Raw genomic sequence first — 18,678 nt, 5'->3', positions numbered from 1 at the left:
AGCTGACCTCATGTGTATGATAAATTCTAAATAACTATTGTATGCTCCGGGTCAACCGCAGCCCTCCAGGCATGAAGGTGCCAGAAGTTGTTTTCAAATTCATTGCAATCGTGTGCAATAATAATCAATTCATGGGCAGCCAGAGTAGCGAACAGTCATTCATAAAAGAAAGGAAAATGCCGCATGGAAATGTCACTTGTATGCGCTACCCGGAACAGACGCGGGAATTGTTTGATTGCATCGAAACGAGGTCGGTAAACCGCACGCGCCTAAGCATGTGATGAAAATGCATAATTTATGGCCCATTCCGGTTCATAAGCCCTTACTCACAGGTGCGTGAGAGGATTTGTGTTGGGCTCGCTAGGCGGCGAGTAAAAATGTGGCTTCGAATTGAGTCACACTGGCACACTCGAAGGGATACAGCCGACCTATAACGACTGTTTCGTCGATTGCTCCGGTTTGTTCGGTTTTGTTCATTGATCGACAATAAATGAAATATTTAATTCACTACTACTGCCGGTGAGCCGCAAGGCGTCATTAGGGACAGTAGCGGTCAGCCGATGTCTCTATGCTTATCGATAAAAGGTAATCGATATTCTAATTCCAGCCCAAGTGCCACTGGTTTTCGTAATTGGCTGATAGTCGGCGGGTATTGGTTAGTTATTAATAGACTAACCATAATGATTTGAAAGCGGTAGTATCTAAATATATCAAGTCTAATATTTGGGTTATATGTTAAAGAATGCCGTTATCTTGAATCGGAAATACCTCAATGATCCCCTCAAATGGGAACACAGTGTTTCACAAATTTTATACTTTGCGTGATAAACGTGGGTCGATCGATTTTTAGATACGTGACGCAACGTGAAATGGGTAATTTCAAACTCAACTTGGAGTTGGACACCCACAATTACACTCTGTACACGTTGAGGCTGAGCTTTTTTTTAGCGAAAATTAGTAAACTTTCCAGAACGGCGTTTAAAAATAGTTTCATCACGGAGTGTGAATTATTCAGTCTGTGCAAAGACACACTGCCCCTGTGGGAACTGTTACTCGGGATTGCAGCTGCTCCATAACCGGGATTCATTACGGTTGTGAGCGTTAAAGTCGCTCCCCAGCGCACCTTTTGGTGACCTCCTGATTTTAATTACACTGACTATGGGGACGTGGCGGGAGGTGTCGGAGATTGCTGCAGCGACTACCCCGGAGTGGCCAATTAACCCTCACCTAGATTTGTCCGTCCAAAAATCGATATCTCCGCAGCACACTTTCCTTCCGTTTGGTGCGAAATCTTTCTTAATTAATTCAACCCCCGTTTGGCTGCGCGATCCTGTGTCCAAGCTTATCGGAATGTTCGTGGAGTCGTGATCCTTACTATGAGTATTCATGCTGACGAGCGTAATATCGTGCTACGTGTGGTGTGAAAATCACGTACATTTCACATCAACCTTGTCCTTCTTTGAGAGGACCGTTTGAACCGAGGGTGGCTCGCGCTTTCATTACATTAACCTTGTGCCCAATTGATTTGACCACATTAAGCTTTTGTTTTTGCTCCAACAGAGGGTGTTTGGGAATTTATTTCAACCTAAGAACCTATTTTCGCCGATGTAAACAACCTTTTGACTAACGGAATTGGCACTATGAAACATTAAAAAGGTAGTTTGTAACTGTCTGGTGGAATAAAACCTGCGTCCCGCCTCACAGTGTATCGCTTTTCGATAAATCTCAATCAGTGTGTCGCCGGTCTGTATGACAAATGTCTCTGTGAGTGCGGTTTATTTACTCGGTTTGTTATTTTATGCTTCCCGTAGACAAACTTCAACCGCGCGATGTCCAGCAGTGGTGGCGAGAGCGAAAGCAGCGAAACGAACGTCAGTGCCGCGATGAGCAGCGTCGAGGCAGCGGCCTGTGCTATGCTTACCGATTCGGAAAACACAAACAACGAGAACCGGGTGATAGAGATGGCAGCGACGAATCCTCCCGGGCATCAGGGGGCCGTGGAAGACGCCGACCGTTCCCAACAATCTGCGGAAGAGGCGGAAGTGGCCGCCCTCAAGGGCAGTAGTGAAGCCGATGACACACCCCAGTCGGAGGGCCAGAAGGACGGTGAAAAAAGTGTTGTGTCGCCGGGTGGGCCATCGCGAACCCAAGATCAGTACGCCGAGCATGTGACGTACAATGAGGCCGGTGAAGCAATATACACGGATCCGGCCACCAAATATCAGTATCGGTGGTCCAGTGAGAAAAACGAGTGGGTATCCCTGGCGGTCACTACCACGGCACAGTCGGACGATAATCCCTTCGAGAACGAACACTATCGGTGGTGCCACGAGACAAAAAAGTGGCTCCCGAAGGAGACTGCTACCGAAACGGAACACTACCGGTGGGATGAAGCTACTGCAAAGTGGATTCCGAAGCACCAACCGCCAACCGCCGACGCGGACAGTGACGAGCGTCAGTACGGATACGAGGATGGTGTGCACACGTATAAGGACAAGGACGGTGCCGTTTACTTCTGGGACGATGAGCGGAAAGCGTGGTTTCCAAAGATCGACGATGACTTTATGGCAATGTACCAGCTGAACTATGGTTTTATTGACAACACCTCCGGCGCGTCTGGAACGGATGCTTCCAAAACGGTGGAACCACCGAAGCCGATTCCAAGCGGCTCGCAACCGGCGGAAAAGGATCCGGCGGATGATGCTGCAGGGCAACAGGCGAAGGGAAAGAAACGCAAGGCGCCACCGGAGCCACCCAAGTGGTTCGAGCTGGCACCGGAGAACAACACGAAAGTGTACGTGTCAAACCTGCCGACCGACATTAGTGAGGAAGAGTTCGGCGAAGTGATGTCCAAGTGTGGCATGGTGATGAAGGACCCGAAAACGCACAAACTGAAGTTGAAGCTGTACCGCGATGTCGATGGAAAACCGAAAGGTGACGGCCTGTGTCACTACATTAAGGTGAGTTTGAAGAGTTTGGTGTAATGCTCTTTTTTTATTTATAAGAACGGGCAGAGTCGTATTAAGCACTAACTTAAAGTTTTGCACTCAAGTAGATGCAATTATCAGTGTTCGAACTGACGTCTTTCGCATAATAATCGATTAATCGGTGCAACGATGATCTACGGACGAGCCATCTCTTTTTTATGTTTGTACCAAATTGAGCTCGGGGTGTTTCTCGGAAGTTTTTTTGGAGGATTGGCAACCAATTCTCTAAAGCTTGTCGATAAGAAACAATTACAAAATCGCCTCACGAATGTATGGTTCTTTACTGTCGACTATTGGTCTAATCAATGAATGAATTGAATGAATGAATGAATTCAATTAAATTGGAATTATTTCACGACGTATAAGCTTTTTGAATTCATTTAATATTACTTACCTGTAGAAATTTGTATGCTTTTTCATACGTTGTTATCTCGGTTCAATCAACAAATACCAACCGAAACACCTCGCTCAAGTAATACTTTATTTCAAATAGTACGCTCTCTTTGCAAGAAAAACAATGCAATGTTCCCCTCCCCGGTTCCATTGTTCCCTGCCGTCCACGGAGCAGGCTTAAGTGGGAGTCAGAATGAATCGGATCACTACGACTACGGGGATTGCGTTTCATCTCGCTTCCGTTTACTGCGGCTACTAAAATACTTTCCGTTTCGAATCGTTGTACGAACTCTGATTGCTCTGCACCGTGCCCCGGTGTTACAGGTGTCGCGAGCGCTTTTCGCTATGAACCAGCTCCGATGGTTTGTTTGGTTTTTATTGGGTAGCGAATCGTTCTGCTGCCTCTCCCCGCTGGAGAACGGTGCCAATTTTTGTGCTTCTGACTTCGACAGGTTACGCCGATTGCCTTACATTACAAATAGGTATAGTTTGTTGCTTTTGGTATTAATCTTCTCAGACGGAAACCGCTACTGCTGTTGCACCGCTGCTGTGACACCGTCACGCAGCTTCCGGTTCGACCATTCCGGCGCAGTAGTATGGCAATAGGAGCTACATGCTAATGTTAATCATAATCAACGACGATTCTTGACTTTCCACAGCTCATTCCTGGACAGGACCGTTGCCCTTCCGACTAGCTACCATTGTTCCCTTACCATTGCATGATGTTCGCTCAAGTTTATTTTAATATTTAACTTGCTGCTGCGCCTTCGTCGTAATTGTAGTTTGTTCCGTTGTCCTCCGCGAAGAAGTAGAACGCTACATACATTATCCTTAAGAGAGGAAAACTGCTTTCATTTGTTACTTTTTTTGTTTTGCTTACATGATTGCTCTAGCTGTTAGTATCTGCGTTCTGCGTGGTAAAAATGTAATGAACTGCCTATTTGCCTCCAATCAATCAATTCCCAATCGAACGTTTTATCACTCGTCTCTTCCCGTTTGGGTGTTGCTTGTTCTTATGTGTCCACTTTTGGCTCACGTTATTGGTCAAAATGTTTTACTTAACGTTTTCAAACATGTGCTGCTCGACCGATGGGCGAAAACATTGCACAGCAGTTATCTTACGCAGGATGATAGCGTCTCGAGTGTGTACGCGTGTTCGATTCAATTTGTTTCCTTTTTTTATCTCTTTAAGTTTTATTAAGGTAGCTTATATTCGCTTAAAGTGCTAATGTTAGTTACTGAAGAGATGGTTTTCCTATCGTTTGTATTCGGTTACATTGCTTTGTGTTTCTCCTGCAGTTGTCACGTGGCAATTTAACGGATTGTAGCGAACGTTAGTGTAATAGTTAAACGGTTTGAGGTGGTCTATGCATTGGCGTACCCAAATTGAAACGTGACGGAGTGGACCAAAGTGGAGTGTGGTGTTTAGTTGACCTATTATTGTGCTTGCGGTTTTGCGCGATTCGCTCACTGATGCGCCGCTCTTGGGCTAAAAGATTTCGATATGTATTCGAGCACATTCTTCCGGGTGTGTGAGGTTTGTGGTTATCGATCCGTAGCGTGGTGTGCGGGTTGAGTAGTGTGCTCGATACGGAAAACCTCCCGCTGTTTTCTTCCCGCAAGGAAGCGGAGCCGAAACAGTGGCCGGTTAAACCGGTGACGGGTGGTATCACTCCTCTTCTAGGAACCGTTTTGGTTGGTGCACTGCTCGACGGGGACCCCCTTTACGGGACAGTCACTTCGTTGTCCGAAGGACGTGCGTGCTTTTGTTGCTGCAGCAGCAACAACCGGTGCTGCTTCCGTCGGGCACGGTCCTGCAGGAATACTTGCTGCTCCTCGGGCGTCAGCTTCTGGAGCCGTTCACGCAGCAATTCCCGGTGGCTTTTTTTCTGCTCGGGCGTCATCAGCACCTTTGTAGTTTGGCGGGTAAGCGGAGCCATTTTTGTCGTGGTCTCGGTGAAGGTCCGCGGAGCAGCGGTAGTCGTCGTCGTTGTGGGGGCTACCGTTGGCTGTGGGTGGTGCACGGGGATGCGCGAATGTGTCGCTGGTTCGTGGTCTATGCGACGAATAGGTGCTTTGTGGAGCTGGCTGTTGTACGGGGTCGGCTGATGGCGATGCTGATGACGCGACATCGGCTCCTGGTGTGCCATACCCGTGCGCGAGCGGTAGATGTTTGTGCGCGAGTTGTCCAAATTACGGTTCAGGGTCCGGGGATGTATGTCAATGTTGAAGCTCGATGCCGAATACCCAACTCGGTGACCGCCGCCGTTATCGAATGTATTCAGATCATTCGGTGCATCCGGAGCGTACTGCGAAGTTTGCTGCTTCCGGTACACGTCGTTCGGGATGAAGTCGACTCGGCTAGTCGGTTTCCGCTGACGATTCGTGGTGCGACGGTGCCCCGGGCGCTGCTGGATCGACGGATTGAAGCGGTACACTTGCTTCATGCTGTTGTAGATTCTAACCTTCGACGGATCACTGATGGCGGAGAGTGTAATGTACCGGTTAGTTAGAAAGGCAGACGAACTCTCTGGTGAAAACTTACTTTCGGGTGCGATTTTTCGGGTCGTTCACAATGTAAACCATCTTCTCGTTAGCCATCTGGTTGGGGTAGGTCTCGTTCCACCGGTGGTACACCTGGTTGCGGCTTTGCTCCGACACCAGCGGCATGCGGTGCTGACAGATGAAGTCTACTTTCTTTGTGCACTCTTCGGCCGACCATCTAAACACGGGTGCATTTGGGAGGGAAAACAGAGACAACAAAGCTCCATCAGAACACGCGTCGTCACGCAGTCATTTATACATTGCAACGTGTGCAGCAAGTGCCATCCAATCTAAATTTAGTTCGCCAATCTACTGTGCATTGCTCTCTAGTGCGATCTACTGTAGCTTTTTGGGTTAGGATTAGTTTTGGTTGCGTTAATTGGTTGGTTTTCCAATCTACAAAAATGGGCCTTTTGCTAGTGCGGGCTACCGAAGGCATCGTGGAACTACTAACTACATCAACAGGCTGACACCGAATAACAACGGTAAGGGACGCATGCAACTTGTACCATTTTACCTTCGCTGATAGAACTGCATTTTGTGGATGCATTTTGCAATTTAATCGGACCAAAATCGAAAACACAAGCACAGCAAGTTGTTTGGCGCAACAACTGGAGGCGCTCCGGAAAAGGTGAAGCTTTCAGCGCACACCAAAAAAACTTCACACCATCTCCGACTGGCCGTGTTTGTCCGGGGAACGGTGTCGGAGACCGAACGTTCGCTTAAATTCTAGCACGAGCTACAATAATTACCTGAACTTGAGGTCGGACCGTAGCAGTGCACAATGGTACTTCAAATCCTGGCTGCTCCTGCAAAAAATGCTCATAAGTCTGCGTGCCTTTCAATGCTTACACTTTACGTGCACGGGGTGTTTTTGGGGAGTATAATCGGTGGCATCGGTCTGTCCTTGGGGTATGTGGTGAGTTTTATTCGTAAGCGGTTATAATTACCCGGGAACCATCTGGCTAAACGATTGGTACTCCATCTCGCGCCCATTGTGACCCCACTGCCACTTGTGGCGGTTCCAGTTGTAGGTACCGCCAATCCAGAGGTCGTCGTTTCCTGTGAAAAAAAAAATACAAAGTGGATGCGGTTGATGCGATTTATGAAGGAGGCGCAAGGGCTCGACCAAGAGCCCTGGCACGCTTACGCATGGTTTTCTGCAGATGCCGGCGCAAATGCTTATCCTCGTACTTCATCGGCTCGGCCAGCTTTGCGTTGCGGTCTTTGCACTCAAAGTACGCGTCCAGCCAGTTGAGCTTATTCTTTGAGATGAAGTAACACTCGTTGCCGATGCGAATGAAATCCGGCGGACACATGACAAACATTCGCTTGTAGCGAAGGGCGGACCGGGCCGGCGATTGACGCTGCTGTACTTGATTGCCTTGCCCCGCCAGGGCGGCCATCGACAGGCAAAGCACTGCGAATAGAAAGAGTGTCAAATGATGCCAGCTACTTCCCTCTCGTTGAATTAAACTTACCGAAAAATACTGATTTGGGGCCCATCGTGTGAAAGTCACTAATGAGCGTTTTCGTTCAGAGGACTCTTGATGAGGAAGAACAAAAATCGTCTGTCGTCGTTAGGCACCACCATTCGCAGGATTGCAACGGTTGCTACGGTTTGACTCGCGGAGACAGCGCGAACAGCTACCAGTAAATAGCACCAACTAATTGAAAGCTTAATGTTCGCCGGTCGCGCTGCACAAAACCGATTTTCGAGCAAAGAGCGTTCTTATTCCCCCGCGCGGTCCCGTCCCGCGTGGACGTGGACTGAATTTAATTAAAATTAGTTCACGCTAGTAGACGCTCTTCTCACGGCGTTGATGCGAAAAATGAGGATCACTTTCTCAGTAGCTGCTCGTTGCATACGCTCTGACGCTACTCCGTAGAGTAATTATGGAATCGAGGACCTTCGTCGCGCTGCTGCTGGGTCCAAGCGGTATCAAGTTTCCTCGGATCGTTGGGTGTGCAGTCGTTGCGTTGATAATTTCGTCAGAAATCGCACGAACAGACCGAAGATGAAGCTGTGGGAAAAATTAGAGCAAACGAAAAAACAGTCGGATGAGTGGAATTTTCAAGTTAGGAGGACGACTTTTTTCTGTTTGAGGTTGATGTCTTGAATAAATGTGCACCAGGGCGCCCTCTGTTTGTGAGCTGCAGAAGTGGAGCGAACAAATCTCAAAATTATGTAGGCGGTTGAAAGGAAGTCATATTTCGGTTCACTGCGAAGCGAAGGAAGTAATAAATAATTCCCCCATACATGCAGCCTCCCCCACCGTACCGCGCTCGATGCACTGACCCCACTAATGAGCGCCATCGTCGTGGATGCATCGTTCGGAACGGTGCCAGGATGCCGCCACGGTCGGTCGACGCGGTGCCTAATGTAATTTCCGTTAAGTATCCTGCGGAGTGTAATTTTAATTGCTCTCCGTCGTCGCGCGCAATTCGTGATTCGTTTGGGGAAGAATCGAGCAGAAAATGACATTGGTGGCGCACCGTCATCAACCTTGTGTTAACTGCACCGCGTGGTGACACCTCTTTGCGCACGAGCTTCGGAGAAAATGAAGCTGAGACAAGATCAGCAATTCGTGTCGCGCTTTGTGCCACACATGAGAGGCAGCGAGATGCCTCGGATTGGTGGCTCGCTTTTTTTTCCTCTTTCGTGTGCTTTCATTCAGGAAGACACCCACCATCATTGCGCGGCTATAGTAAAGTCGTGAAACGAAATGGTTTTCTTATTTTATGATTACAACATGCACACACGTTACCTTCCACGGAGCACATCGCCACGGGACAATCAAGCGCGGCGAAGATGCTGCTGCTGCTGACGCTATAAGTCTTGTGGTGGGTGTTTGTTGTTGGCGGTCCGCGATGGTAATCTTGCTGGCTTATGGTTTTGTCATTATTACGCTTATAGCGAAAGCCATTTTTGTGTGTGTGGCCCATACAATATAAAACTCACTGTTGTGACTTTATTGGTTCGCGTGCAAAACAAAAACAGAAAGAAAATCAACCACAAGCGTGTAAGTTAACTCGTCCGGATGTTGTGGAGGCTTCCACGCTTTCCACGTAATAGGATCTGTGTCGGAAGGAAGGATTTATGCTCGGCTTCATCAATTTAGAACGGTTCCAGCAGGTGGGTTGATTGGAGAGAGAGAGGGAGTCTAGCCACCTACGCTCCCGTAAGACATGTTTCGGGCGTGTTCTAGGGTCCACCGAATGCTTCAGCTGCTAGTGAGACGAGCTAAAGGTTCGGTGCAAGGTTCTCTTCAAGGACCATCGCTGCAGCTCGTTAGGGGCTTAAAAGTTCTTTCACTTTTCTTTCACTTTGTGCAATGAAAAGCATGCTCCAGCGAAGGAGTTTCCCTGAAGTGCATTATGGTCCGGGATGCCGCCAAAAGGTCACGGTTTGTGGAACTGTCGTGCCAGAGTCATTGGAAAGTACGACGACGACGCACACTACAGGGACCTGCAGGGTATGCGGCCAAGGCAAACGACTTACGATCGGTGTAAGATGTTGGACTTGGGGACTTTTTTTCTGCACCGTAAACGTCTCTGGGCTCAACCCACTGTGCGCGCGGTGAGCGCTCGGATTATCTGCCCCGCCAACGTAAATCTGCATACGCAACCTAATAAATCATTCCGGCGAAGGTGCGAATGAATTGGACCGAAATCGTACCGCTAAATAATGACGCGCTCAGTGCGACACTGTCTGTCAGCACCCGGCACAGTCGTATCGTTCCGGGGTCCTGTGGGTTCCGACCGCTTGAGATCTGTATCGGATCATTTCTTCTGGGAAACCCCTCAAAGGCGCACGAATGTCCTCGGTGGAATCGTGACTGTCTCCAAATCGGGAGTCCCCATTCCCACTGGAGTGGCAATCCAATTTTGGGGAGACATTGTTTACAATTCTGCTCAAGCCGGTTTCACGCAACGCGAGCGGAACCGGCTAGTGAGCATAGTTTCTGGGCGCACAGTGACGTGCGCGATCAGATGGCTCGGAAAACCGGCAAACAATCGGAACCATTTGTGCTGCCGTCTGCGTTTGCTGAAGAGATCGGAATGAAGTTGCTGATCGTGGTGCGTTGCATCGTACTTTTGATTGTTTTTTTGATTGTTTATTTTTGTCGCTCACATGTGTCGCGCAATGCGGGCCGCGGTATTGAGCAATAGAAACAAACGACGGCCATGAAGTGGGTAAGCAAATAAAGCTAATGCTACAGAGACATGATTCGCGCTGCGACCCAGCTTTTCGTCTGATGACGTCGTTTTTTTGGGCGAGACTCGACTCGTTTGCTGGACCTTTTTGCTTTAGTTACGGTCCTTATCGGGGGGTCCGGATCGGGGGCCACTGCGTGCTTCACAATTTGTCCGCTTTGTGAACACGCACACTAATGGGAACCGGTTCCGGGGCAGTCGCATCTCGGGACCGTTGTTCACGAAATTAAAAGACCTACGCGGATGCGGGGTGGGACACACTGGGCGCACTTTTAACAACCCCTTCCTTAAATACTGATTCTGTTCGACGAGTCCCCGGACAACATAATGTCGGCCGCTCCGCTCCTCAGCTAGCCTCGCCTTTCGTGACAATCGTGACCGGGTTTCTCTTCTTCGCTTCGTTTCACTTGTTCTGGTTCGGGGTACGTACACGAAAGGGTACGTGGTAATCGGGCATAATTACTTACTTCTGTTGACGCATGTCGGACGGGGGCCCCGGTTTAACTTGGGCGGCGGCACACCGACCAAAGTGACGCGCGAAGCGAACCGATCGGCAAGTTAGTTGCACGGAGTTGGCGAAGAGTTGATAATGGAAAAACATCTCAATAAGCTTAACCAGTTTCCCGGCCAGGTCCAGATCTTTCGCCTTTTCATCTTCGGCCGTCACTTGAGGAATTCTTCGAATATCCTGCTGGACACGCAACAAGAACTTGGCGAACAGGGCCACCAACAAGATGATGACAAAAATTCAATTACCGTGCATAATTTATGCAAATAGTACCCCCTCACCTTACGGTTCAACCCGTTTTGGCCCGCGTAATGCAAGTCGGGTAGTTTGTGATTTTCCGTGCCGGTGGTCCACCCGGCGGAAATGATTCCATGTTACGGGAAGTTATTCCATGTTTCTTCTGTCCCGACTGAGAGAGGGAAAAGGTCCCTCAACATCTTGGGGTATATTGGTGCCATTAGCCCACACGGGTACTGGAAAGGGGCGGACTTTTGTCTGACATCAGCCGGGAATTAGGGTTTGGAATGTTGCTGGATACCCAGCAAAACGGCACGTAGCAGTGGCAAATTGCACAGTTTTTCATTGATTTCCGTAAGCTGTTTTCCCTTACCAGGAATCCGATTTTCGGATATTTTTCAAAGAGCATTACACCAACGGCAACTACAAAGCTACAAGCGATCAATGTGCAATTAATTCTGTTCCAAACGAAAACGCTGTGAAAGTAGCCACTTGCCAACCAACCAGTGAGTGGGAGAAAAAGCTCATTTTTACCACAAGGCGTGGTTGGTTGCCGAAACCGTCGTCGCCTACAACAAACGGCAAACGGCTATTAATTGGTGATTAGTCGCCAAAAAGTTTCACCCATGAAATGGGGATAAATCAAATCCTACGGGCGAAACAGAAAAACACAAAACGAATGGCGTCATTTTCGTTGTCTTTCGCTCGGGATCGTTTAATGTGCTTTCTTATAGAAAGGCAGCTCATGCTCCTCCGTTCGGGAGCATCCGTTTTTATGGTCAGATTTTTCATATTCAATTACTGGTCGGTAATTTGTAACAGCAAATGGGATTGCGAATCCGTCGCGTAGATTAATTTATACGCCCCATTTGGTGGGAACATTAAACAAAAGTGCGCCGCAAGTTTGTCGGCTTCCGTTTTGCATTCATTATTCACACACAGCCATTTGTGGTGAGTTAGAAAATTTAAATAAACATTCGCGGCGGCGCACCGACGGTGTAAACCCGGGCGCAGCTCAATGTGCTGTTGTTGTCCCCTGTTTATGGGTTTATATTATTAAATTATCCCCCAAAGCGGCGGGACCGTATAATGGGCCGACATTATCCGATCGACATAATTGATCCCATTAATTGCCGACAAAGCAACTGGACCTCCGGCGACGGCGCACTGTGTACGTTGGGTATGCTGCAAACATTAGCAACGATTAGGTATGCAAATCGGTATCACTAGTGGCCGATTATGTGCGGTACATGTGCGTTTCTTCGGTACCTCGCTCCAAAGGTGAAGCTGCCTGCCTGAGATGATTAGAAAATCGGTCCCGTGCGGTACGGATAACAGCCATGCAAAGCGATCCCTTCTTTTTCGACGATGCAGAAAGAACGGTCCGGCATTAGTGCGGCCGAAATCACCTGTGCAGTCCCGCTGGCGATGATAAGCAACGCACCGAGCGATGGCTTTTGCTAGCCAAAGCTTAATTTATGCTTGCCCATGTTTCGCTCATGTGTTTGGTGCTGCCCCCACCGGGAACTCATCCTCCGCCGCAGGTGGGAATTGATAATCTGCATTGTGCACGGACGCACACATGGTGTGGGTCCTTATCACGGGCTCCCGATTGCAGGTTGTCAACAGCGAGTGCCGCCGCGGGGCACAGAATGTGATTGCGGTCTAGCATGCTGCCGACAGAGGTCGCGGTTGTTAACAAAAAAAAAGATCTTTCGCGCGGTGTATGTTGTACACGGGTTTTACGCTTGAATTGCTAATTTCTCATTAACGACATCAAACATAATTTGTCTTACAAAACCTCGGTGTGTCCTCGGTAGAAGTGCTCGATAATTCGAACTCGATTCAGGCCCACCGACCGACCCATTCCGCCGGACCGGAGGCACTCGACGGTATAACTCAATTTACTGTGGAGACTCATTACCGGTGGCTACGCTCGCCCGAACGTTACAGTACGACCAATGATGAAGACTTCATTTGAACAAATCAGCAAGCATACCCCGAGACTTCTGGGACCCCAATACTTGATTGGGAGAAATGCTCCCAAAGAAACTGCTGAACGTTGCGTGAAGACCACCGAGAGAAATGGTAAATTGGTCCCGAAAAAGCGGTCCTCTAGCGTCCTTACTCCCTGCTGATGTATTGATTCGATGTTTCTCCTTCCAGCCGTACCTGTGTGATTCTTGGTCCCGTTTTTTGGCAGCTCTTTTCGGGCTGGTAATTAATTAAGTTATGATTGTCCCGCCGTGCGGGTGATTTAATTTTGTCATTTAAACTTGCTCCGTTTTCTCTTCAACTGCCGAGCACTTCGTCCTCGATGGAGTTTAATAGTGTGTACCCCGCCATCACGGCGTAGTTTGGTCTGCCAAAGAGTTGATAAATTCTATCAAAAGTTACCATCGTCGTTTACCAAATCGGCGGGGACGGTGGTAACTATTTACGGTGACAAGCGGAATAGTTTGACCACGAAAGCCTCTGCCACCACGTCCGAATCCGAGCGCGGCCGGACAGACGGCAAAGTTTGTCAACCCGTCGTGATAGGTTGTGCAAAATAATAACCAAGGGCCGGTGTGCTGGTGAGCATTATCAAATTAAACCCTGAGCGTTATGCTGCTGTACGTCCGTCCGTCAGTGCGACTGCAGTGGTTGTCATACCCATTCATCCCGACTTTCCCGGCTCCACGGAAGCTTTCCCGGAGGGCCAGATTGATAAATGTGATGACGAGCGACCGGCAGGGTGTGTACTCCATCACCCGGAGCGGTCGCTGAGTGCATGGCCGAGAGATGGTTTGCTGATTTACTGCACGCATTTAGCAACCGTTGGCAAACAGATTTGTTTTCCGTGCACATTAACGCCACATCGGTCGGCCCGGCGCGAGGTGTTGACTTGCAGCATCTTCGCTGGGCTGGTGAAACCTGATGCCGAAACCGGCTGTTAAAGGTCTCTCTTTCTAGGCGTGTCGCAAAGAGCATGCATGTATTTGCTCTTGATGCTCGTACCTCGGTCCTTATCATCGACTGGGCGCAACAAGACAAAATCAGTGCAACAAGGACAAGCTGCCTGCAGAGGCAGGAAGCTTGGAACACGCTTGTTTCCTGTTTGCAGAAGGTTTGCCTTGGTGCGGACTTGCGTGGCCGTTTTGGTATGTTGCAATGTTAATAAAAACACTAAAACATTGAGCGAGGCACTACCGATTGGCCGGCCGCTTCGGAATGCGGTTTCTGATGTAAACTTCCAGCATTCGTCGGAGAAGTCACGTAAACCTCTTCTCGGGCTTTGGCTCCCGGCATTGTCAGATGAAAGTCGGGGGAAATACATGAAACAGACCTAGTTAGGTATGTTTTTGTGTACTGTATTTCTATTGCCAACCTTTCTGGCATTCAAATCCTGGCTTTTCTTGGTCCCTCCAATTCTGGCGGTGGCCTGTTGCTATGCTATCCGCTCTGCAGGGCATCGCATTTTCACCTCAACTTTCGGCAAAGGATTCGTTTCTGAGGGCGCCACGGGGACTGTTTCCCCCGAGGGAGTAGCAGTTCCTGCACGTCATGCCCGCAAGTTGATTTTTTGCTGCGACCAATGACATCTGGTGTCCCAGCCAGCTAGAGGCGGCGCACTCTGCAGAGGGTCACTAATTTGATGGGATTTTTAATGACCCACCCGTGTGTCCGTGTGCTGTCATCGAGGTACGCCAGACCTGCCGAAGAACATCAAAACACGCTACCGGACGAACCGGTGCCGGCCACGCCTGCTATCGGCCGAGCGGGAGGGATGGCTATTTAGCTTGGCTTATTGCGGGACGTTGTTACGCGAAAGCACGAAACACCGAAACGAAAGGCAAGTGTCCACCCGTGGGGGGGGAACGCCGCGAGGCAATGAAAGAACACTATAAAACTCAATTTGCCAAATTAAGCGTTTCTGCATGCTGTAGCGCGGGGCCGGGAAGGGAAACAGGCGTCTCAAGAAATGACTCGCCCAGCCGTGTGTCGTCCGCCGCGCCCGGGTGGTTCCAGTATCGAGTTACTCTTCTCCGACCCGTTTCGGAGAGCGCAGAGCTCTGCGTTTCTACTGGCAAATGGCAACAATCGGCCGGGATTCTATTGGCCTAGTAGGTGGCCCACACTCTGTGACTGTGTAGCTTTGCCTGAGGGCGACAGCATCTATTGGAACGCATGAAGTCATAGCTCAGGAATAGAACCGTTTCTGGAGAACCGTCACAGAAGCATATATACCTAATTGGAAATGATAAAACCGTACCGGCGAAGGGGTTGATGGTGACACGCTGCGTCATGTGAAAGAATGTGATCTGACCTCCCGCGGCATGGTTTTAATGGTCCTCCTCTCACAGTCACATGTTCTCCTTGAGAGATTGTTCCACTTGAAGCACGGGTCTTCTATGAGCCACATTTCAGAAGAGTCAAGAAATTTGATTATTGTTTATGTTACGAACGATGACTACCTAGAATCGAATAACCGACACTGGAGTTTTGTTTTGGGGCCACCATTCCTGTTGGTTTCAAAATGTTTTAAAAAAGATATCTTGCTTTACTGCAACTGTCACCATGAAAGGAAGTTGCTTGGGCACTCTTTTTGTATTTGTGCCCGACTATTTGACATTGAATTCCCGTATTGGAGGCAACCCGAGGTGATCCTTTAAACTTATCGAACAGCCAAAGGGTAAACCGAGCAAATCCGGAACGACGGAGTGCAGGATGTGCAAAATGTTCCGGAAGTGCTTTAAACCTGTTTTGCCCTGGAACGTGCCACCAATTTACCCGCTTTACACCGTCCGAAAAGGGCGCAAATCGAATGTGTTAAAGCATCCTGCGTGAAAAAGTTATTTCCGGTGCTGTGTTGTCGGTTCCGGCGGTGTATGATCTGCAGTGCGAGATCTGAAGCGTTTTTTACTTTTAACTTTTTTGAACACTTTTTTTCGGTTTAAAAAAATTTATATTTTTACATTCTATTTGTGAGCGTACGGGGTCCGTCGAACGTGTGCACATTCCACAAATCAGTAGATTCACAGAAATCGACCCTTGTTCTGCTTGTCTCGTTATGCACAGCAGTGTTGTAACAAACTTGTTCCCGGAATAAATCCTATGCATACTGAAAAGTTCTCAAATATCTGATCACAGGATCGCACCGGACTGTGTGGGTTGGATGTCAGTTCTATTTCGTGTTCTATAAACACGTCAAAAAAAGGAACTTTTTTTAAACATCTTTTATTTTCAACGAAAGTTGAATTTAAAATGAACGATCTATCGTCTGCCGTTTAGGTTCTGTTTGATGTCCTATCGGAGAAGACGGAAGATTTTATGAGAGAACTCGTCCAGGAATCAAGTTCTTCGTGCCCAAACCAGTCTGGGTGTGAAGAAATGATGACAGGCCAGACTCCTGTGGTGTGTGCGGTCAGAGAGACCACCGCCGGGGCTCGGTCTGGCGCTCGGCTTCTCCGAGCCTCCGACGGGCCATAACTCCGGGCCGGGTGTGGCCAGTAGGAAACCGGACGTTCAGCGTTAATCGTCGCCTGCAAGTGGACCATCGGCTTTCTTTCTTGCCACACCGTGGTTGGCCCTCGCTACTGATAGTAAAATGGCGGTCCCGTGTCAGCCGGAAAATTGCCTCTATCGGGTGACGGTGTTGATTTAACCACCCTTCGCCATCATCATTCATCAGTCAGCAGCGCTCTTCGCCAACCGGAATGGAGCGATGGAGAACGATCGGGCAAACCTGATTGGTAGTTGCAGAAGTGGCTAGTCGCAGAATAGTGCTGAGCAAGCAACCGGCACCGGCAGAGACCCCCAGGAGGCAGGAGCTTGCGCTTCTTGAATGCGCGCCGGAGCGTGCAATTGCAAACGTGATAATGTAATTTTAATTATTTGTTGACACGGCGGTAATTATAGTTGTTGTGGACCACAGGGCCACGCGCATTATTTGTCAACCTAGCGGCAAAAGTGTCTCCGATGACAGCCGCCGCTCTGCTTTCGCGCCCGGCTGGAGGGGCGCCAAACGGATATTCATCCTCCCCGACCGACGTTCCTGTGGTCACATGTCTGCTACGTTGAGGAATTTGTATGCACAGGTGCCCCCCCTACACAGTAGCGCTAGTCCCAAGCGGTGGGGTAAGATGATCCCAACACCTATCCCAACCACCGTAAACGGAACCACATTCCGGTCGACGTGGACGCGAAAGTTTATCACACGCTGCGCTCATCAAATTCACGATCATCGGTGCAATCGAGGGGCGTCTTGGAAGGTGGCGATCTGGTTAGATTATGGTGCTACTGTACAAGCAAACCATTGAGTAAATTTCCAGTTTCAGCAAAGATTGGTATTTTGAGGAATATTGAAAAGTATGTAGAAAAATCAATACTTAAGGTATTTTGAAGCAATCTTTTAAAATTGCTCACATTGTGTGGAAAATTTGACGAATGAATCAGTGTTTTTCTTATGTACTCATCTTTGAAGAAGGATTTGAAGAAGAATTCATCTTTTGAAGAATGATTTGAAGTAGTCTATGATAAATTGCATAACTTTCTTGCATAATGCACAGAGGAAAACTTTCTTTGATGCCAATAAATTCTGGATGAGGAAGGGTCCAACAATAATTTTTCATAGTGTCAGCTACATCTACGTTATCGGAGGTAAGACGCAAAACTGCAATCGACTTAGGTCGATTGTTAATCTTTGGCGGATAAAAACCTCATCTATCAGCATTAACATAATACTGAAGTACACAGCGCAGTTTGCTTTAAATCAGTTTTCCTTTCCTTTTGATGTAGTTACTATCGTACGTTAATAATAAAATGCATCGCGGCGCAACCCACAACAAATTATGAGTAGTTTCTGGTTAGAGATATTGTAATATTTCGGCACCCACAGTACATGAATATGTCGTGCGAATGTCGTCCGAAGGAAACTGCATATAACTCGTAGTGAAACATTTACTCCCCCGGCGTGTCCGGTGCCCTCTTCTCCATTCACATGCAGCGGTCGCAGAATGAAGCTATTTAAATGATAATTTATGCTTTTCCATCGTTTGTTTTCCTTTAATTGAAAGTGCCATTTTCCGCGCCCGCTGGGTGATATTTCACGCCCAGGTGTGAAAGGTGTGTGTGGCACCATGTGACCTCATTAAAAACCGAGATCGCTGGAGTGTGCGCATATATATATTTGCATGTTTGCAGTAACGGGGAAAATGCCGAGAAAAAAAACAAAACGGAGCGATGGAAGGAAATGTGTGTGCATTTAAAACTCACTTAAAAGCTCATTACCGTTCGGGCTTGGGGTTGATGGCGCTGGACGAGAAGGGCCAATTTGGGTCACGGATAACACGGCGCGGACATGGAATGGTGTGTCGATCATTTTTCTACAACTATTTAAAGTTGAAAACTGAAGCTGAAAGTGAGCATAGCCCCGTAGTCGAGCATTTGGTTTTTTTCTTCTTGCTAAATGCTAAATGCTTTGCCTTTGCCACCAGGACAGGACTACGTCATCTACAGAGGCGCGCCGGGAAAAGACATGTGAACTCCGTCTAAAAATAGAACACATGGCCAAGGGATGCGTTGTCGTGGCGGATGGATTTTATTTCCCTCCATGAGATGATAGTTTATTGAGCAGCATTTATCTTCTGTGTGATCATCGAAGCAAGTAAACAATTGTGCGCCAGTCCCACCGATCGCACAATGATGGCAGAAAGTAGTCACATGTTGCGAACACATCTTCAGTTTTCCGATCCATGAATTGGATTCGAAAAAGGCTAAATATTCGCACATCCATTTCCTGGCAGCGAA

At 48.4% G+C, this 18,678-nt stretch overlaps 2 protein-coding genes across 3 annotated transcripts in view; one reads left to right on the top strand and one right to left on the bottom strand.

Annotated features, from left to right (window-relative positions):
- The first annotated feature begins 1,829 nt into the window (after positions 1-1,829).
- Positions 1,830-18,678, top strand: part of LOC128266912 (HIV Tat-specific factor 1) — a 36,721-nt gene continuing 19,872 nt past the window's right edge. The window contains exon 1 of the mRNA XM_053003701.1: positions 1,830-2,960. Within this exon, the coding sequence (XP_052859661.1) occupies positions 1,830-2,960 (1,131 nt within the window). The remainder of the gene's footprint in view (positions 2,961-18,678) is intronic.
- Positions 3,448-18,678, bottom strand: part of LOC128268958 (uncharacterized) — a 65,732-nt gene continuing 50,501 nt past the window's right edge. Inside the window, exons 4-9 of one of the 2 annotated variants that reach the window (XM_053006276.1) lie at positions 7,406-7,948; positions 7,075-7,344; positions 6,875-6,986; positions 6,677-6,733; positions 5,926-6,102; positions 3,448-5,858 (exon numbers count right to left, since the gene is read on the bottom strand). In XM_053006276.1, coding sequence (XP_052862236.1) covers positions 5,105-5,858; positions 5,926-6,102; positions 6,677-6,733; positions 6,875-6,986; positions 7,075-7,344; positions 7,406-7,430 — 1,395 coding nt within the window. In that variant the 5' untranslated portion in view covers positions 7,431-7,948 and the 3' untranslated portion in view covers positions 3,448-5,104. The remainder of the gene's footprint in view (positions 5,859-5,925; positions 6,103-6,676; positions 6,734-6,874; positions 6,987-7,074; positions 7,345-7,405; positions 7,949-18,678) is intronic. The other variant, XM_053006277.1, reaches the window with a different exon arrangement.

This window comes from Anopheles cruzii, chromosome 2 (genome assembly GCF_943734635.1).
Source record: "Anopheles cruzii chromosome 2, idAnoCruzAS_RS32_06, whole genome shotgun sequence".
Taxonomy (NCBI): Eukaryota; Metazoa; Arthropoda; class Insecta; order Diptera; family Culicidae; genus Anopheles; species Anopheles cruzii.
The sequence above is the reverse complement of the archived record's forward strand: the minus strand, read 5'-3'. Positions and strand labels throughout refer to the sequence as shown.